The sequence below is a fragment of the Thunnus albacares genome, chromosome 6 (genome assembly GCF_914725855.1).
Source record: "Thunnus albacares chromosome 6, fThuAlb1.1, whole genome shotgun sequence".
Classification (NCBI taxonomy): domain Eukaryota; kingdom Metazoa; phylum Chordata; class Actinopteri; order Scombriformes; family Scombridae; genus Thunnus; species Thunnus albacares.
Window position 1 is genome coordinate 11,498,816 of NC_058111.1, and position 20,142 is coordinate 11,518,957.

At 37.7% G+C, this 20,142-nt stretch overlaps 4 protein-coding genes across 4 annotated transcripts; all 4 read left to right on the top strand.

Annotated features, from left to right (window-relative positions):
- Window positions 1–422: 422 nt before the first annotated feature.
- LOC122984119 (odorant receptor 131-2-like) lies at window positions 423–1,999 on the top strand. Its single transcript, XM_044354438.1, has one exon. It carries the CDS (start codon window positions 827–829, stop codon window positions 1,763–1,765), a length of 939 nt encoding a protein of 312 aa, XP_044210373.1. The 5' UTR covers window positions 423–826; the 3' UTR covers window positions 1,766–1,999.
- Window positions 2,000–8,030: 6,031 nt separating this feature from the next.
- Window positions 8,031–8,990, top strand: LOC122984329 (odorant receptor 131-2-like). Its single transcript, XM_044354711.1, has one exon. It carries the CDS (start codon window positions 8,031–8,033, stop codon window positions 8,967–8,969), a length of 939 nt encoding a protein of 312 aa, XP_044210646.1. The 3' UTR covers window positions 8,970–8,990.
- A 3,035-nt stretch (window positions 8,991–12,025) lies between these two features.
- Window positions 12,026–12,964, top strand: LOC122984241 (odorant receptor 131-2-like). The gene has a single exon (XM_044354575.1). The coding sequence runs from the start codon at window positions 12,026–12,028 to the stop codon at window positions 12,962–12,964; it is 939 nt and encodes a 312-aa protein (XP_044210510.1).
- Window positions 12,965–16,606: 3,642 nt separating this feature from the next.
- LOC122984242 (odorant receptor 131-2-like) lies at window positions 16,607–17,545 on the top strand. Its single transcript, XM_044354576.1, has one exon. It carries the CDS (start codon window positions 16,607–16,609, stop codon window positions 17,543–17,545), a length of 939 nt encoding a protein of 312 aa, XP_044210511.1.
- Window positions 17,546–20,142: the final 2,597 nt, after the last annotated feature.

Sequence of the window (20,142 nt, forward strand, 5' to 3'; positions counted from 1 at the left end):
ACAATCTTTACAGTATGGCACAATAATAATAGCCTGAGTCAAACTAAAAGAAAAAATAATAAAAAACATGGGTTCACTGTGTTTTATTCACTGTTTTGTTGAATGGTATCTGAGAACTGATTAAAGGAGCCCAACTACTGCTATAACTCAAACCTTTTTTCCATTGTTCAGTGTGTCTAATTGAAGGTAGCCACCAGTATGAGAAGCACTGGTAATGAGTGGTGATGACGACATTGAGGTGAAAAGCTAAAGGTGTTGTTATTCTCCTCTCGCACATAAGATTTCTCTCAGATGGCTGACTCATTAACATCTGTCTTTGGAACGGTGTGCCACGATGCCCCATTAGTGCTGGGAAGGTTTGGTAAACTGACGTATCTTATGTGTTGATATATGGTATAAACAAAAATGATGGACTTATTGTCTCATAAAGAATAGTTACAGTGTAGAACATTGTTGTATGAGCTTGGTGAAACTGAGAATGAGGTTCATTTTTTGTTTTACTGTCTTGTCTACGAGGAGGTAAGGGATGTACTTTTTAGTAAAATGTCCTCCATTTATGTTGATTTCTTTGGGCTGGATGATTATGAAAAACTTGAGTTGTGCTTCAGGAAGAGAATCTTTTTTGTAGCAGATTTTATTTGCCAAGCTTGTAAGAGAAGGCAGAATATTTCCGAGCTGTGTAAGAATCTGTAGTTTTGTGATGAAAAGAAGTGTCTGACCACAGCAACTGTGGACACTCTTTTGGTGTCTTGTATACCAACAAGGGTTAGGCACTGTGTGCATGACACCGAAATAAAAGCAAACTAATCAATCAATAGTGAAATATATGGCTGACAATAACTCACTGGTTGATGGTCAAGCCTTAATGCGGAAGATCAATGACCGGGTCATTTTAGTTCAGGTTTTGGTGACATTGTTCCTTTGTATCAACTTTCTGCTGATCACAACCTTTTTTATGAAGCATTTCTTCTACACAACCATGCGCTACATCTTATTTGCTAATACATTACTGTCTGATTGTCTGATTTTAATTTTGACAAATACCTTGCTGATCATGAGCTATTTTCGTTTTACCACACAGACATGGTTATGTCTCATCATGTTTATTGTGTCATCTCTGTACAATTTTGTCACACCAGTTACTCTGACAACAATGACCCTGGAGCGCTTTGTGGCCATTTGCATGCCCCTGCGGCATGCAGAGCTGTGTTCCACACGCAGCGCTCTGCAGTGCATCCTCATCATTCACGGCCTCAGCTCTATACCCTGTATTGTTTTTCTCTCCATCTTCTTTGCATCTGCTACCCACAGCTTCTACACCCAGAACAGAATATGCTCTGTGGAGTTGTTCACAATTCACAGGTGGCAGGGTCATCTTAGGTCAGCTATAAGTCAGTTTTACTTCCTGATCATGTTTATAACCATTGTGATCTCCTATATTAAAATAATCAAAGTGGCCAAAGCTGCATCAGGAGAGAATAAAAAGTCAACATGGAAAGGGCTCAGGACAGTGGCTCTTCATGCTTTCCAGCTGCTCCTCTGTCTCATCCAGCTGTGGTGCCCTTTCATAGAAGCTGCTGTACTTCAGATTGATTTAATGTTGTACATTGATGTCAGATACTTTAACTACATTACTTTTTATCTTGCTTCAAGATGTCTGAGTCCTCTCATTTATGGCCTCAGAGATGACAAGTTTTTTCTTGCACTGAAATATTATGCTCTCTGTGGCTTGTACAAGAACAAATCTTTAGCTTTTTTCACTTGATAAATTAAAATCACCATTCTGTAACAGAAAATACTGTATATGTAGTATGCAGTTTATTGCATTGGATAATGAATTCATCTTATTCATTCAATTTCTCAGTATGTGTTCACATAAAAGTTACATAAAAGACAGCTACATAAAATATCATCCAAATGCTAAAAAACAATTAAAAATACATTTAAAATCTGATGATGACATGCCGTTAGAGCTAAATTATGTGAACAAATCAATCTAAGTAAGGCAGGTGTATAAAGATACATACTACAAATACAGATACAAAGATACTAGACAGAAGACTGTTCCAAACCAGAGGTGCCGGCACAGCAAAAGCTCGACCCTGGAAGGGTGCCTGGCCATGTTAAGTCTTTTAAGTGACAATTAGGATTTTAAAAATGTATCCTAGAATAAATGAGTTACCATTGGAAAGTGATAACTCTCTCTGTCCATCAGACGCTGGGCCCCGTGTTCAGTCTTCACAACCAGCTGCTGACACATTGTTCAGCCTTATGTACATTTTCTGTTCTGTTTTACTGACAAATCTAATAATACACCCCACACACTTCCTGTTTTATTGTAATGCTGCTTAAGGGATAATTATATGATTTTTCAAGTCTGTCCTAAAACAATAGTGAGGTGCCAACATGTACATTGAAACTGGGTTTTCTTGCTGTTATTGTTCCTCCTTTTCATACAGCCCTCCTTCTCTGCAAAAATGTATGAAACAGTTTTTTTTTTAAGCTAATATGAGGCTTCAGCTGTCCAAATCAGTCAAATCAAGTCAATAGAATAATAACTGATAACTGATGTGAAAAATTTAAGCCACAGCTTTTTGTTGTTGTACTCTTGTGTAACTTTTTACTTGCCTGGATTTTTCAGAAGCCTTTGCTGTATACCACATTCTCTTTCTTCTTTGCCTGTACCAATAAAAGTGAAGCTGCTTGTTGAATCCATTTTTCATTCATTCATTCATTCATTTTTCATTTTCGACTCTCTTGGAGTGTTTGGTATAATACAGTGGCCAAATTTTCCTAAACTTGGACAACAGAAATGAAATGGTCCTACATGTGCTGTGTTTTAAACTAATCCAAATGCATCCACTGTGGTATAATATCATGGTATATTTACATTAGCGACTCTCTGCTCTGAACAGTTTGACCAGAGAATTATTTAAAAAATAAAATTAAGGTTATTTTTTGGGCTTTCCTCATTAGAGACAGAGTTATGTGACAAAGTCTGGGGACATTGCATTTACATCTTATCCGACTGATTTTTACCCTTAAAGGCCCTAAAACCTTTTTTTTTTCTCATTCAGCTTCTTTCTATAGTCAATGAGCACTTTTATAATACACAAGCACTCAATTTTCTGCTAAAGTTTGAACAGTTTTTTTTTATTTCCAAGATTTCTGTATTTGTGGGTTTGTTTGTGCTTTTCTCACTGGTTTGACGTGGGCGAGGCTTTAATAGAAAAACGTGATGTCATGTATTTTGGTGCACCAATCAGTAATGTTAAGCAACATTTCAATCAGAATTTGATGACAGTTGAGGGGTTTTCTAATGTTGCTAGGAAACTGTCAATCAAATCTGATCAAACCATGCCCACACAGTCCTGATGAAGCAGATTTCTTCAGTGTTTCTCTTTTCAGAAATAATAACTAAGGGTGGTTTTTCTTTCTAAACTTTAACTTAAACACTTTCTCATTTAATCATACAGATTTAATGTAATGAAGAAATACTTTGCATTTGAAACCAAGTTTTAGGGGCTTTAACACATAAATATCTGGTAGCAAAGGTTGTGCACTGTCTTCTTCTGTCTTCTTTGATAGTGGAGCAGTCATGCAAAATAAGTCACAGGAAAGAAGAATGTGTTACATGATGTTTTGAACTCTGTGTTGGTTTGGCGCTGGTTGCAATTAAGTACTAAAAGTTGTAATACAAACATGTTGATCATAGTTTTGATAATAACAAACTCTATTAGAAACTGTCATACAAATCAAAAGTTTTCCAACTGTTGTGTCATCCATTTCCACTCAAGAGTCCAAATCAGCAGAGGATAGTTTAAATAATTAATGAGCCTATTACACCTCACTGTTAATGAGTTTCACAGGAGTTTAGTCACCATACGAGTCATGATCAGCTAATTAGCGTCACAGTTCTGCTTGGAGTCTAAATCCACACGGAGGAAATCAAACCATGACTTCAGAGTGCCACAATCAGTGCAACAAACACAACAATCCAAAACTTTTAACTATCCAAAATCCCAGGAAGTTTTATTACAGGCATGGCATTCAAGAGTTCAACTCTGACTTACCGCTCTTACAGTAGCTATGCACACACACAGATTTTCTATGTAATGAGGGACCTGCATTTCAGACCAATCATATCCAGATAAGTGGTTTAGATAATACAGCCAAACTGTGGTTGTCTTTAACCATTCCTTGTCCTGTTGAACACTTTGAACTTAAATTTGTTACCCTGAGTCAATGATTTGTGTGCACAAATTAAGAAACAATGTGCTCCCTTGTAAAAAAGTAATGGTAAAGAAAACACATTGTGTTTACTATCCTAAACACAAACTTCACCATGCTGACATTGTGGGAGCAGACAACCTGTTTCCAAACTACCTACATCTAACAATAGGCTCTTTTATACAGAGATCCCGCATTATAGCCATAAAGAAGATCTGTCATTAAGCTACCTTTGCTTTTTTACACTGAACCAAACAAAGGCAGCATAATGCTGCCCTTGTGTGTGCTTTTACATAGCATGCTGGTGTCCTGGATTCAGAGGTGTGACTTGTAACACAACAGTGTCAGCTCCCTGTCAGCCCTGTCAGGGACAAAGGCACATGCCCCGCTCAGTTGAACTGCTCCAGAGGGGAGAACAAACATACACAGGACAAAAAAACAGGGTCAGAGGCAGTAAAACTAGTCAATACGAGCATTTAATTAATTAATTCCTTATCATTTTAATTGATATGTTCGTCAATTGATACATACAGACGGGTGGCAAATTAAAGGAAAAATGGGTACCAGTCTGAATGCTTGACCCAGTGAGGGGATCTGGTGGCTCTGTTATGCTGTGGGGGGCATTTTGCTGGCATGGTTTGGGTTCACTTGTCACCTTAGAGGGAAGGGTCACTGCAAATCAACACAAAGTTGTTCAGAGTGATCACTTTTATCCTATGATGAAACATTTCTATCCTGATGGGAGTGGTCTCTTCCAGGATGACAATGCCCCAATTCACATGGCATGAGGGGTCAGTGAATGGTTTGATGAGTATGAAAATCATGTGAATCATATGCTATGGCTTTTGCAATCACCAGATCTCAACCTAATTGAACACCTATGATTTTGGACTGATGTGTTAGACTGCGCTCTCCACCACCATCATCAAAACATCAAATGAGGGAATATCTTTTTGAAGAATGGTGTTCCTCAGCCTTGGCATTGATTTTACAAGTCTCTGGAACTCTTCTGGAGGGATGGACACCAATGAACTGAAGGAGAAGCTTTTCATAAAGCATAAAGCAGCAGATAAAACATCAGATACTGTAAGAATCACCTACATTCATTTATAGATCAGCGCAGACTGATATAGACTGATACGACTTTCCTGCTTTAACAACATTTAATGCTATTTTGTGTAGTGATTTTGGTTGAAGAGTGTTTAATTGAAATAAATTATTTATATTCTAATCATTAATCCGTTGTTGTAGCAACATTCCAATCTTTTAATGACAGTTGAGGGGTTATCTTATGTTGCCAGGCAACTGTCAATCAATCTGATCAAACCATGCCCACACAGTCCTGATGAAGCAGATTTCTACAGTGTTTCTCTTTTAATAAATAATTACTAAGGAATTATTTCTTACTGAACTTTAACTTAAACATTTTCTCATTTAATCATGCAGATTTAATGTTATGAAGAAATACTTTGGATTTGAAACCAAGTTTTAGGGGCTTTAACACATAAATATCTGGTAGCAAAGGTTGTGCATTGTCTTCCTCTGTCTTCTCTGATAGTGGAGCAGTTATGCTAAATATGTCACAGGAAAGAAGAATGTGTTACATGATGTTTTGAACTCTATGTTGTTTTGGCACTGGTTACAATAAAGTACAAAAAATTGTAATACAAACATATTGATCATAGTTTTGATAATAACGAATTCTAATAGAAACTGTCACACAAATCAAAAGTTTTCCAACTGTTGTGTCATCCATTTCCACTCAAGAGCCCAAATCAGCAGAGGATAGTTTAAATAATTAATGAGCCTATTACACCTCACTGTTAATGAGTTTCACAGGAGTTTAGTCACCATACGAGTCATGATCAGCTAATTAGCGTCACAGTTCTGCTTGGAGTCTAAATCCACACGGAGGAAATCAAACCATGACTTCAGAGTGCCACAATCAGTGCAACAAACACAACAATCCAAAACTTTTAACTATCCAAAATCCTGGGAAGTTTCATCACAGGCATGGCGTTCAAGAGTTCAACTCTGACTTACCGCTCTTACAGTAGCTATGCACACACACAGATTTTCTATGTAGTGAGGGACCTGCATTTCAGACCAGTCATATCCAGATAAGTGTGATATGACTGTGATTGTTTAAAAGAAGGGTAAAGGAAACACACATAACTGAGGTAGGAATCATGACAGTTTACTGCCTTAAACACAAAGTGTTTTTAAAAAAAAACAAAAAAAAAACGGCTTTGTCCCAAGCAACTCATTTAAATTGTAAACTTTTTTTGGTAATAGATGGTGTGCATGCACTTATTCACCAGCAAGCCAACGCAGAAGTGCCAAAAACTGCAGTTCCTCAAATGGTCACTTGAGGCTGGCTCCAAAAGTGAGTCAATCCCCATAGACCCCCATGTCAAAATGCCCAACTTTACAGCAGAAATAAACATGTTTACATTCTGGTAAAATAAAACGGTTTTGCTCTCTAGAGCTAATTTCCCTGTTCATGACAACTGTACAGGGCTGGTGCCTTGCTTTGGATGAATGTTTCCTTTTTTGCTGGATCATCCAGTGAATAGCTGTCAATAGGAGTACTGTTTCAAATGTGACTACACGACCAATACAAATAAACCAATTCTAGTTTCTTGCTTCTTGTTTACTGTATGATGATGTTGATAGGTCAGAATTTTTGAGTTACAGTGCATTTTGCAAATGCCAGATTGCGAGCAGCGAGCAGCCTCTGCTCTTTCACTCAGTGTACAGCTTGCACATTGCACAGAGGAACAGAAGCCTACCGTCCACTAGCTACTTGCTTTTAATATAGGTTAAGATAAAAACCATGGCGAAACGAAGTAGTTTGCTTAAGATTGTCGAGTAGTAACAACACAGGCATGGCTGCTAATTCAGCAGCAACAAGCTGTACTGTTGAAAGACTCTTTTCAGTTGTCAGTGGGATAAAAATTGGCATTGCGGCATCAATGATGACATACAGACTGAAATCTTTGTCCCTGCTCTGCTTGGAAAGAGAACTGACTGAAGCGTTGGACTATAATGAAATAATTTCAGTGTTCAGCACCAAGCCCTGTCGTCTCCTGTTGTAATCATCAAAAGTAAGCTAATTGACCATGTAGTAGCCTATTGCCTCTTGCAATATTATTGTTTATTGGGTATAGTTTTTATTGGGTGTACAATTGGATTTTACGCTGATTTTGCTACATCTGTCATCAGTGTGTGTGTGTGTGTATGTGTGTGTTGGGCCTGGCGCCATACTCTTAGGTGGCTTAGCCCCCTTAGTTGTATTTTTTGCCCCCTCTGTTTAAGCTCTATGTAAGAAAAATAGCAAAAATAACAAAATTTTTGGCCAAGATACATGTGACTTTGTTTAGTTGTTTCAGAATTATGGACAGCGCTGTTTGTTGTGTGTATCATGTTAAATGTACAATATTTCCTTCTGAAATGTAGTGAAGTGGAAGTACAAAGTAGCATAAAATGAAAAAACCCAAGTAATGTACAAATACCTCAAAATTGTACTTAGTTATATTCCACTTTACACATGCAGCAGTAACTGGCGATGACGACACTGTGGAGTGCAAACATTCATCGTTCCCCTTGTGTTACCGTTGGCCCTATAAAGTGTTCATCCACAGTCGTCTGTTAGAGGGCTGCAGAGATCTTAGCAGGAGGAGTCTGCCTTTGTGTTACTTCAGGTGTGCACTTTGTTAGTTTTGGTCAGTGCAAATTGCACTTACCTTATTGCCACTGAAGACAGATTTTATTTGGTTATTTGGTTACAAGACAGAAATATGGCTAAAAACAGCTCACTGGTTGGTGGTGAATCCTTAATGCGAAGCATTAATTACAGAGTCATTTTAGTTCAGATTTTGGTAGCAGTTTTCCTTTGCATTAACTTTCTGCTGATCACAACCTTTTATATGAAGGATTTCTTCTATAAAACCATGCGCTACATCTTATTTGCTAATACATTACTGTCTGATTGTCTTATCTTGATTATATCAAATATCCTGCTCATCTTTGACTATTTTCGTGCAACCATGCAAATCTGGTTATGTCTCATTTTCTATATTTTGTCATCCGTGTACATTCTAGTCACACCGTTTACTCTGATGGCAATGACCCTGGAGCGTTACGTGGCTATTTGCTTGCCTCTGCGGCATGTAGAGCTATGCTCCACACACAGAGTTCTGCCCTGCATCCTCATCATTCACAGCCTCAGCGCTATACCCTGTATTGTGGATCTCTCTATCTTCTTTGCATCAGCCACACTTAACTTCCATAAACAATACAGGGTATGCTCTGTGGAGGTGTTCACGTTTCAACGCTGGCAGGGTCATCTTAGGTCATCTATACATCAGTTCTACTTCTTTATCATGTGTGTAACCATTGTGTTCTCTTATTTTAAAATAATGAAAGTGGCCAAAGCTGCATCAGGAGAGAATAAAAAGTCAACATGGAAAGGGCTCAGGACAGTTATTCTTCATGCTTTCCAGCTGCTCCTCTGTCTCATCCAGCTGTGGTGCCCTTTCATAGAAGCTGCAGTACTTCAGATTGATTTCATGTTATACATTAATGTCAGATACTTTACCTACATAACTTTTTATCTTGCTCCCAGATGTCTTAGTCCTCTCATTTATGGCCTAAGAGATGACAAGTTTTTTCTTGCACTGAAATACTATGCTCTCTGTGGCTTGTACAAGAAATACTCTTTTCATTTGACAAATTAGAACCTTATTCCTTGTATAAAAATGTCAGTGTAATATACTGTTTATTATATGTACTATACTATATTTATTGATTTTTTAAATCAGTGAATATTCCCTCCAATCAGTTTGTCTTCACAGTTTATGAATACACTGTTCAGCTATAATCTAAATCTTATGGTCAAATTATACAGCATGCAGTTTGTGTTCTGATGCACAGACATCAGTATATATTTACTTCTATACTGCTTATATTAATGGTGCTGCTGGAAAAAAAAAAACTTATTCTTGATCTCTTTGTGTACAGCTGTTGATGAATGGTTAATCCTCTCTGTGGTTTTGCTCTGTAACTCACACAAATTTCTATTAGTTATTAGTTCCAAACAGGCCTTTGTCCCTTTTTCAAATGTAATGTTTGTTTGTTTTTTTATGTCAGTTATTAATCATGTGGTTTACTTGTTGTATATGGTTCAATTAAAAAAAAGGATTGCAAAAAAGTATCCAGGTGTTTACAGTTTAAATCACAGTTGATTCTCTCTTTTCTTGTATTGTTGCAGCTTTTTATTTGAGATGACCTCCAATGTAGCATCAGAACTAGAAGAGAAAGAGCATGTTGAAGGAAAAGGACAACAGGAATGACTACAAATAATTTAATATCAATTTTAAGGCAATTAATATATTAGCAGCCCTGTAATAAAATATAGCTGTTGCTGAACTAGGCAGTTCAGGGGTAAAAGTGATTCAGGGCTGTAAATTATTAGTTTGTTGCAATTGAAATTTAATCATTAATTTGTGCACACTAATTAAAAAAAAATGTGACCACTGGTTCTTGGGAAGGTCACAACTAAACAAACGAGACCTAGATTAGGACAAAAAATGGGAATTTTCCTTTAAGATTGCAGGGGTTCAACAGTGTAGAGAGGGAGAGGTGAGCGTTAGCCATTCATTCACTCCTTTCCAGTTAACCCTCTGGTCACAAACTTGCCTGCATTTTAGGCCAACACTGCATCAATGACATACAACTTTTATTTCTGTGCTATTTGCAGGCAAATGTTTGTGTATCTGACATTTACTGTCAATCATACCAATGTACTACATCCATTTAACGCTGTTGAAATGGAAAATAATTCAAAATAATATTAAAATTTGAAAAAATAAAATTAACAAAATAATTTTCCAAGGGAATTCAATAGTCATGAATTCATGACATAGTCATGAGGCCTTACCAGGGGTTAAAGTGGGCTGGAATAATCCGGAACGGCGTTCCAGCACCTTCAATTAATAAGTAAATAAATCTGATCGACAGTTTCATACATAATAATGTCAAGTGACTTCATTTTTCATGGAGAAGGGTCTGTCTGCTGCCTGTAGACCAAGCTGCAACGTCTGGGGCTGAAAAATGAAGCCAATGCAGAAGTGTCAAAAACTGCAGTTCCTCAAATGGTCACTTGAGGCTGGCTCCAAAAGTGAGTCAATCCCCATAGACCCCCATGTTAAAATGCCCAACTTTACAGCAGAAATAAACATGTTTACATTCTGGTAAAATAAAACGGTTTTGCTCTCTAGAGCTAATTTCCCTGTTCATGACAACTGTACAGGACTGGCGCCTTGCTTTGGATGAATGTTTCCTTTTTTGCTGAATATCCAGTGAATAGCTGTCAATGAGTATTGTTTCAAATGTTACTACACGACCAATACAAATAAACCAATTCTAGTGTCTTGCTTCTTGTTTACTGTATGATGATGTTGATAGGTCAGAATTTTTGAGTTGCAGTGCATTTTGCAAATGCCAGATTGCGAGCAGCGAGCAGCCTCTGCTCTTTCACTCAGTGTACAGCTTGCACATTTCACAGAGGAACAGAAGCCTACCGTCCACTAGCTACTTGCTTTTAATATAAGTTAAGATAAAAACCATGGCAAAATGAAGCAGTTTGCTTAAATTTGTCACAAGATGCCGTGAGGAGCAGGAGGAAGAGAATTCAGCTCAAGTTCAGTCATCATTCTCAACCTAGACACCTCCTCATGTGCCAGTTTCTCCTCAACAAGTGCAGAGTAGTAACAACACAGGCATGGCTGCTAATTCAGCAGCAACAAGCTGTACTGTTGAAAGACTCTTTTCAGTTGTCAGTGGGATAAAAAACTGGCATTGTGGCATCAATGATGACATACAGACTGAAATCTTTGTCCCTGCTCTGCTTGGAAAGAGAACTGACTGAAGCGTTGGACTATAATGAAATAATTTCAGTGTTCAGCACCAAGCCCTGTAGTCTCCTGTTGTAATCATCAAAAGTAAACTAATTGACCATCTCAGACTGTAAAAGCCTATTGCCTCTTGCAATATTATTGTTTATTGGGTATAGTTTTTATTGGGTGTACAATTGGATTTTATGCTGATTTTGCTACATCTGTCATCAGTGTGTGTGTGTGTGTATGTGTGTGTGTCGGGCCTGGCGCCATACTCTTGGGTGGCTTAGCCCCCTTAGTTGTATTTTTTGCCCCCTCTGTTTAAGCTCTATGTAAGAAAAATAGCAAAAATAACAAAATTATTGGCCAAGATACATGTGACTTTGCTTAGTTGTTTCAGAATTATGGACAGCACTGTTTGTTGTGTGTATCATGTTAAACGTACAATATTTCCTTCTGAAATGTAGTGGAGTGGAAGTACAAAGTAGCATAAAATGAAAATACTCAAGTAAAGTAAAAATTAAAATTGTATTTAGTTATATTCCACTTTACACATGCAGCAGTAACTGGCGATGACGACACTGTGGAGTGCAAACATTCATTGTTCCCCTTGTGTTACCGTTGGCCCTATAAAGTGTTCATCCACAGTCGTCTGTTAGAGGGCTGCAGAGATCTTAGCAGGAGGAGTCTGCCTTTGTGTTACTTCAGGGATGGTTTGGTAAACTGAGGGATTTTGAGCTGTTGATGTGTTTCTACCACATTTATTGTGGATATACTGTATAACATATGCTACTGGTGTGCACTTTGTTAGTTTTGGTCAGTGCAAATTGCACTTACCTTATTACCACTGAAGACAGATTTTATTTGTCTTGTATATTTGGTTACAAGACAGAAATATGGCTAAAAACAGCTCACTGGTTGGTGGTGAATCCTTAATGCGAAGCATTAATTACAGAGTCATTTTAGTTCAGATTTTGGTAGCAGTTTTCCTTTGCATCAACTTTCTGCTGATCACAACCTTTTTTATGAAGGATTTCTTCTATAAAACCATGCGCTACATCTTATTTGCTAATACATTACTGTCTGATTGTCTTATCTTGATTATATCAAATATCCTGCTCATCTTTGACTATTTTCGTGCAACCATGCAAATCTGGTTATGTCTCATTTTCTACATTTTGTCATCTGTGTACATTCTAGTCACATCGTTTACTCTGATGGCAATGACCCTGGAGCGTTACGTGGCTATTTGCTTGCCTCTGCGGCATGTAGAGCTATGCTCCACACACAGAGTTCTGCCCTGCATCCTCATCATTCACAGCCTCAGCGCTATACCCTGTATTGTGGATCTCTCTATCTTCTTTGCATCAGCCACACTTAACTTCCATAAACAATACAGGGTATGCTCTGTGGAGGTGTTCACGTTTCAACGCTGGCAGGGTCATCTTAGGTCAGCTATAAATCAGTTCTACTTCTTTATCATGTTTATAACCATTGTGTTCTCTTATTTTAAAATAATGAAGGTGGCCAAAGCTGCATCAGGAGAGAATAGAAAGTCAACATGGAAAGGGCTCAGGACAGTTATTCTTCATGCTTTCCAGCTGCTCCTCTGTCTCATCCAGCTGTGGTGCCCTTTCATAGAAGCTGCAGTACTTCAGATTGATTTCATGTTATACATTAATGTCAGATACTTTACCTACATAACTTTTTACCTTGCTCCCAGATGTCTTAGTCCTCTCATTTATGGCCTAAGAGATGACAAGTTTTTTCTTGCACTGAAATACTATGCTCTCTGTGGCTTGTACAAGAAATACTCTTTTCATTTGACAAATTAGAACCTTATTCCATGTATAAAAATGTCAGTGTAATATACTGTTTATTATATGTACTATACTATATTTATTGATTTTTTAAATCAGTGAATATTCCCTCCAATTACTTTGTCTTCACAGTTTATGAATACACTGTTCAGCTATAATCTAAATCTTATGGTCAAATTATACAGCATGCAGTTTGTGTTCTGATGCACAGACATCAGTATATATCTACTTCTATACTACTTATATTAATGGTGCTACTGAAAAAAAAACTTATTCTTGATCTCTTTGTGTACAGCTGTTGATGAATGGTTAATCCTTTCTGTGGTTTTGCTCTGTAACTCACACAAATTTCTATTCGTTATTAGTTCCAAACAGGCCTTTGTCCCTTTTTCAAATGTAATGTTTGTTTGTTTTTTATGTCAGTTATTAATCGTGTGGTTTACTTGTTGTATATGGTTCAATTAAAAAAAAGGATTGCAAAAAAGTATCCAGGTGTTAACAATTTAAACCACAGTCAATTCTCTCTTTTCTTGTATTGTTGCAGCTTTTTATTTGAAATGACTGATTCTTCAAGTGTTTGACTCCTGAAGTATTTAGATGTCCCAAGCCAATGCTGAGGATAGGTATCAGAGGTAGGCCTACATTATCAGTTGTTGCTAATTGACATTAATTCTGTGAGTAACTTGATGACAGAACAAAATGAAACTTGGCTGTTGTTTATTTTGTTCTGTCATCAAGTTACTCACAGAATTAATGTTAATTAACTACAGCTGATGTGGCCTGCAAAAGTTGTTTTTATGTGCTATGCTATGTGCTGAGGTTTATGTGCTGTCTCTGAGCCTGTACCTGTACTCATCCAGAGATCATTTATGATGGGAGAAACTTATTTATTAAAATGATCTATCAAATCACCTCATATCAATGCCAGGAGTGGCATTCACCCAGTTAAACTTTCATTCATATTAATCATTGGAACTGATCAACTTGATAGTCTTGAACCAGGGCGTTCAGTGTTTGGATTAAGTTGCTCATAAAAATAAAATGTGCCAAATTTAGTTGACTACATCTGTTATTTCAATGTAGCAGATACATATCTAATCAACATTTCATAATATTGTGCTGCTATGTAAATATGGGATACCTAATATTAAAGGACTTGGATCTGGATCAGAGCAAAAAAACTCGCTTGGGACATCCCTAATTTAAAAAGAAATCATGTGACCTGAGAGTAGGTGGACTGAAAAAATCAATATAATTCTTGATTCCTTTACCTCTGAGCATACATTTTTGCGCAACCCTGTGACAAGAGTAGTCAGAGTATTCCATATTCAGACTCTCCCAAAAGAGGTACCAAATATATGGGAAACCAGGTGGTTAATCCTGCGTTATCATTCTCTGCAAGGACAGCAATGGTCAACAATGCTCTACAGCAGACTCTATAAGGACCAAGAGGTTATCCTGTTCTAGTGTCTCCAACTCTGCAAGCTGGCATTTACTGACCAAGAGCCTACACTTTGCATTAATCTAAGAATTCCTCAGAAATTAAACCTTTGGATAAGAATTCATACTCACAACTCAACTCACATTGAACTTACAACTGACTCTGTGTTCAATTCTACAATAGATGACTGTACTGTAGCTCCCCCTTCTGCCACTGCTTCACATGACCAAAAAAGAGACAAACAAAATAGACATCAGCAGGCCTCAGTGCTATCCTCAGCTGGGGCCCAAGAGATGTACCACTCTCCTGGACATGGGAAATGGATGACAAGAGTCATAAAGCCTTGAGCTGATGTTTCCTATCTGATGAACAACACAGTCACACCAGGATATGTGTACAATCTAAAAATTTGATATATAGCACAGTGTTTGACGCTGCCCCAATGCCCCAGTATTGCTGACAGTTTTGCAGCTATTCAAACTATTTAATAGTTGTTTTATCAAATGTTAAAAAATAAAGGTAAATGGCTGCATTTATGTAGCGCTTTTATCCAAAGTGTTTTACAATGATTCTGCTGCTGACTCACCCCTTCACACACAAACACCGATGGCAGCAAGCTACCATACAGGGTGCTGGCGCAACCATCGGGAGCTATTTGGGGTTCAATATCTTGCCCAAGGACACTATGACATGCAGACAGGAGGAATCAGGGATCAAACCATCAACCCTCTGATTAATAGATGACCCATTCTACCTCCTGAGCCACAGCTGCCACTTTTCAGACTTCCTTCAGAACAAAAGTTAGCAGAGCATGGTTTAAATAATTAATGACCCATTTAACTGTCACATTTGGTGAGTTTCACAAGAGTTTATTATCCATACAGAAATAGAAATGGCTAATTAGCATCACCGTTGTGTTTGTAATCTAAATCCACATGGAGAACAAGCCATGACTGCAGCGTTCACCATTAGTGCAATATTCCCTCATGATACGAACATTGACAACAATCCAAAACTCGAGTGAAAGAAAACCAACTTTTTACTACTTTGATCGTTATACTTAGCAAAACTATAGCTTATACTTATTTTTACCACATGAATTGCATTTTTATCAAACATGAATAAATACCAAACCACAAAGACTTGAATGCAATAACAGAAAAAATATTTATTACAGGACCCAAAGAAAAGAACCCAAAGAAGATACTATATCATTGGCGCACTTGTTGGAGCTCATTTGAAATCCTGAAGTAAAATACTGTCTGCACTCACTGATCCTTTTAGACTCAGACGGCTGTTAGTAACTGTCTTTTCAAACCCTCTGTCCAGCGGTGAGCAGTGCTTTGGAGAAACCTGTTCTGAGGCTCTGTCCATTTGCAAAAGGCAGGTTTCTCTGGCATACATCGGCAAGTCCTGAGCACCTCTACTGCAGCAGCATGTGCCTCTTGCAATATTATTGTTTATTGGGTATAGTTTTTATTGGGTGTACAATTGGATTTTACGCTGATTTAGCTACATCTGTCATCAGTGTGTGTGTGTGTGTGTGTGTGTGTGTGTGTGTGTGTTGGGCCTGGCGCCATACTCTTAGGTGGCTTAGCCCCCTTAGTTGTATTTTTTGCCCCCTCTGTTTAAGCTCTATGTAAGAAAAATAGCAAAAATAACAAAATTTTTGGCCAAGATACATGTGACTTTGTTTAGTTGTTTCAGAATTATGGACAGCGCTGTTTGTTGTGTGTATCATGTTAAATGTACAATATTTCCTTCTGAAATGTAGTGAAGTGGAAGTACAAAGTAGCATAAAATGAAAAAACCCAAGTAATGTACAAATACCTCAAAATTGTACTTAGTTATATTCCACTTTACACATGCAGCAGTAACTGGCGATGACGACACTGTGGAGTGCAAACATTCATCGTTCCCCTTGTGTTACCGTTGGCCCTATAAAGTGTTCATCCACAGTCGTCTGTTAGAGGGCTGCAGAGATCTTAGCAGGAGGAGTCTGCCTTTGTGTTACTTCAGGGATGGTTTGGTAAACTGAGGGATTTTGAGCCCTTTGAGCTGTTGATGTGTTTCTACCACATTTATTGTGGATATACTGTATAACATATGCTACTGGTGTGCTACTGGTTAGTTTTGGTCAGTGCAAATTGCACTTACCTTATTACCACTGAAGACAGATTTTATTTGTCTTGTATATTTGTTTAAAAGACAGAAATATGGCTAAAAACAGCTCACTGGTTGGTGGTGAATCCTTAATGCGAAGCATTAATTACAGAGTCATTTTAGTTCAGATTTTGGTAGCAGTTTTCCTTTGCATCAACTTTCTGCTGATCACAACCTTTTTTATGAAGGATTTCTTCTATAAAACCATGCGCTACATCTTATTTGCTAATACATTACTGTCTGATTGTCTTATCTTGATTATATCAAATATCCTGCTCATCTTTGACTATTTTCGTGCAACCATGCAAATCTGGTTATGTCTCATTTTCTACATTTTGTCATCTGTGTACATTCTAGTCACATCGTTTACTCTGATGGCAATGACCCTGGAGCGTTACGTGGCTATTTGCTTGCCTTTGCGGCATGTAGAGCTATGCTCCACACACAGAGTTCTGCCCTGCATCCTCATCATTCACAGCCTCAGTGCTATACCCTGTATTGTGGATCTCTCTATCTTCTTTGCATCAGCCACACTTAACTTCCATAAACAATACAGGGTATGCTCTGTGGAGGTGTTCACATTTCAACGCTGGCAGGGTCATATTAGGTCATCTATACGTCAGTTCTACTTCTTGATCATGTGTGTAACCATTGTGTTCTCTTATTTTAAAATAATGAAAGTGGCCAAAGCTGCATCAGGAGAGAATAGAAAGTCAACATGGAAAGGGCTCAGGACAGTTATTCTTCATGCTTTCCAGCTGCTCCTCTGTCTCATCCAGCTGTGGTGCCCTTTCATAGAGGCTGCAGTACTTCAGATTGATTTCATGTTATACATTAATGTCAGATACTTTACCTACATAACTTTTTATCTTGCTCCCAGATGTCTTAGTCCTCTCATTTATGGCCTAAGAGATGACAAGTTTTTTCTTGCACTGAAATACTATGCTCTCTGTGGCTTGTACAAGAAATATTCTTTTCATTTGACAAATTAGAACCTTATTCCTTGTATAAAAATGTCAGTGTAATATACTGTTTATTATATGTACTATACTATATTTATTGATTTTTTAAATCAGTGAATATTCCCTCCAATCAGTTTGTCTTCACAGTTTATGAATACACTGTTCAGCTATAATCTAAATCTTATGGTCAAATTATACAGCATGCAGTTTGTGTTCTGATGCACAGACATCAGTATATATTTACTTCTATACTGCTTATATTAATGGTGCTGCTGAAAAAAAAACTTATTCTTGATCTCTTTGTGTACAGCTGTTGATGAATGGTTAATCCTTTCTGTGGTTTTGCTCTGCAACTCACACAAATTTCTATTAGTTATTAGTTCCAAACAGGCCTTTGTCCCTTTTTCAAATGTAATGTTTGTTTGTTTTTTTATGTCAGTTATTAATCGTGTTGTTTACTTGTTGTATATGGTTCAATTAAAAAAAAGGATTGCAAAAATGTATCCAGGTGTTTACAATTTAAACCACAGTTGATTCTCTCTTTTCTTGTATTGTTGCAACTTTTTATTTGAGATGACTGATTCTTCAAGTGCATGCTACAGTGCATGCCATGTTGATTATACTTGACTCCTAAGGTATTTAGATGTCCCAAGCCGATGCTGAGGATAGGTATCAGAGGTAGGCCTACATCATCGGTTGTTGCTAATTGACATTAATTCTGTGAGTAACTTGATGACAGAACAAAATGAAACTTGGCTGTTGTTTATTTTGTTTTGTCATCAAGTTACTCACAGAATTAATGTTAATTAACTACAGCTGATGTGGCCTGCCAAAGTTGTTTTTATGTGCTATGCTATGTGCTGAGGTTTATGTGCTGTCTCTGAGCCTGTATCTGCACTCATCCAGAGATCATTTATGATGGGAGAAACTTATTTATTAAAATGATCTATCAAATCACCTCATATCAATGCCAGGAGTGGCATTCACCCAGTTAAACTTTCATTCATATTAATCATTGGAACTGATCAACTTGATAGTCTTGAACCAGGGTGTTCAGTGTTTGGATTAAGTTGCTCATAAAAATAAAATGTGCCAAATTTAGTTGACTACATCTGTTATTTCAATGTAGCATATACATATCTAATCAACATTTCATAATATTGTGCTGCTATGTAAATATGAGTATGGGATACCTAATATTAAAGGACTTGGATCTGGATCAGAGCAAAAAAACTTGTTTGGGACATCCCTAATTTAAAAAGAAATCATGTGACCTGAGAGTAGGTGGACTGAAAAAATCAATATAATTCTTGATTCCTTTACCTCTGAGCATACATTTTTGCGCAACCCTGTGACAAGAGTAGTCAGAGTATTCCATATTCAGACTCTCCCAAAAGAGGTACCAAATATATGGGAAACCAGGTGGTTAATCCTACATTATCATTCTCTGCAAGGACAGCAATGGTCAACAATGCTCTACAGCAGACTCTATAAGGACCAAGAGGTTATCCTGTTCTAGTGTCTCCAACTCTGCAAGCTAGCATTTACTGACCAAGAGCCTACACTTTGCATTAATCTAAGAATTCCTCAGAAATTAAACCTTTGGACAAGAATTCATACTCACAATTCAACTCACATTGAACTTACAACTGACTCTGTGTTCAATTCTACAATAGATGACTATACTGTAGCTCCCCCTTCTGCCACTGCTTCACATGACCAAAAAAGAGACGAACAAAATGCACATCAGCAGGCCTCAGTGCTGTCCTCTTTGCCTGGGAGCTGGGGCCCAAGAGATGTACCACTCTCCTGGACATGGGAAATGGATGACAAGAGTCATAAAGCCTTGAGCTGATGTGTCCTATCTGATGAACAACACAGTCACACCAGGATATGTGTACAATCTAAAAATTTGATACATAGCACAGTGTTGCCCCAATGCCCCAGTATTGCTGACCGTTTTGCAGCTATTCAAACTATTTAATAGTTGTTTTATCAAATGGTAAAAAAAGGTAAAAGGCTGCATTTATGTAGCGCTTTTATCCAAAGTGTTTTACAATGATTCTGCTGCTCACTCACCCCTTCACACACAAACACCGATGGCGGCAAGCTACCATACAGGGTGCTGGCGCAACCATCGGGAGCTATTTGGGGTTCAGTATCTTGCCCAAGGACACTATGACATGCAGACAGGAGGAATCAGGGATCGAACCATCAACCCTCTGATAAGTAGATGACCCATTCTACCTCCTGAGCCACAGCTGCCACTTTTCAGACTTCATTTAGAACAAAAGTTAGCAGAGCATGGTTTAAATAATTAATGACCCATTTAACCGTCACATTGGGTGAGTTTCACAAGAGTTTATTATCCATACAGAAATAGAAATGGCTAATTAACATCACCGTTGTGTTTGTAATCTAAATCCACATGGAGAACAAGCCATGACTGCAGCGTGCACCATCAGTGCAATATTCCCTCATGACAACAATCCAAAACTCGAGTGAAAGAAAACCAACTTTTTACTACTTTGGTCGTTATACTTAGCAAAACTATAGCTTATACTTATTTTTACCAGAAGAATTGCATTTTTATCAAACATGAATAAATACCAAACCACAAAGACTTG

Coding starts and splice junctions, on each gene's coding strand:
- LOC122984241 (XM_044354575.1), top strand. CDS start 12,026: ATGGCTAAAAACAGCTCACTGGTTGGTGGTGAATCCTTAATGCGAAGC.
- LOC122984329 (XM_044354711.1), top strand. CDS start 8,031: ATGGCTAAAAACAGCTCACTGGTTGGTGGTGAATCCTTAATGCGAAGC.
- LOC122984119 (XM_044354438.1), top strand. CDS start 827: ATGGCTGACAATAACTCACTGGTTGATGGTCAAGCCTTAATGCGGAAG.
- LOC122984242 (XM_044354576.1), top strand. CDS start 16,607: ATGGCTAAAAACAGCTCACTGGTTGGTGGTGAATCCTTAATGCGAAGC.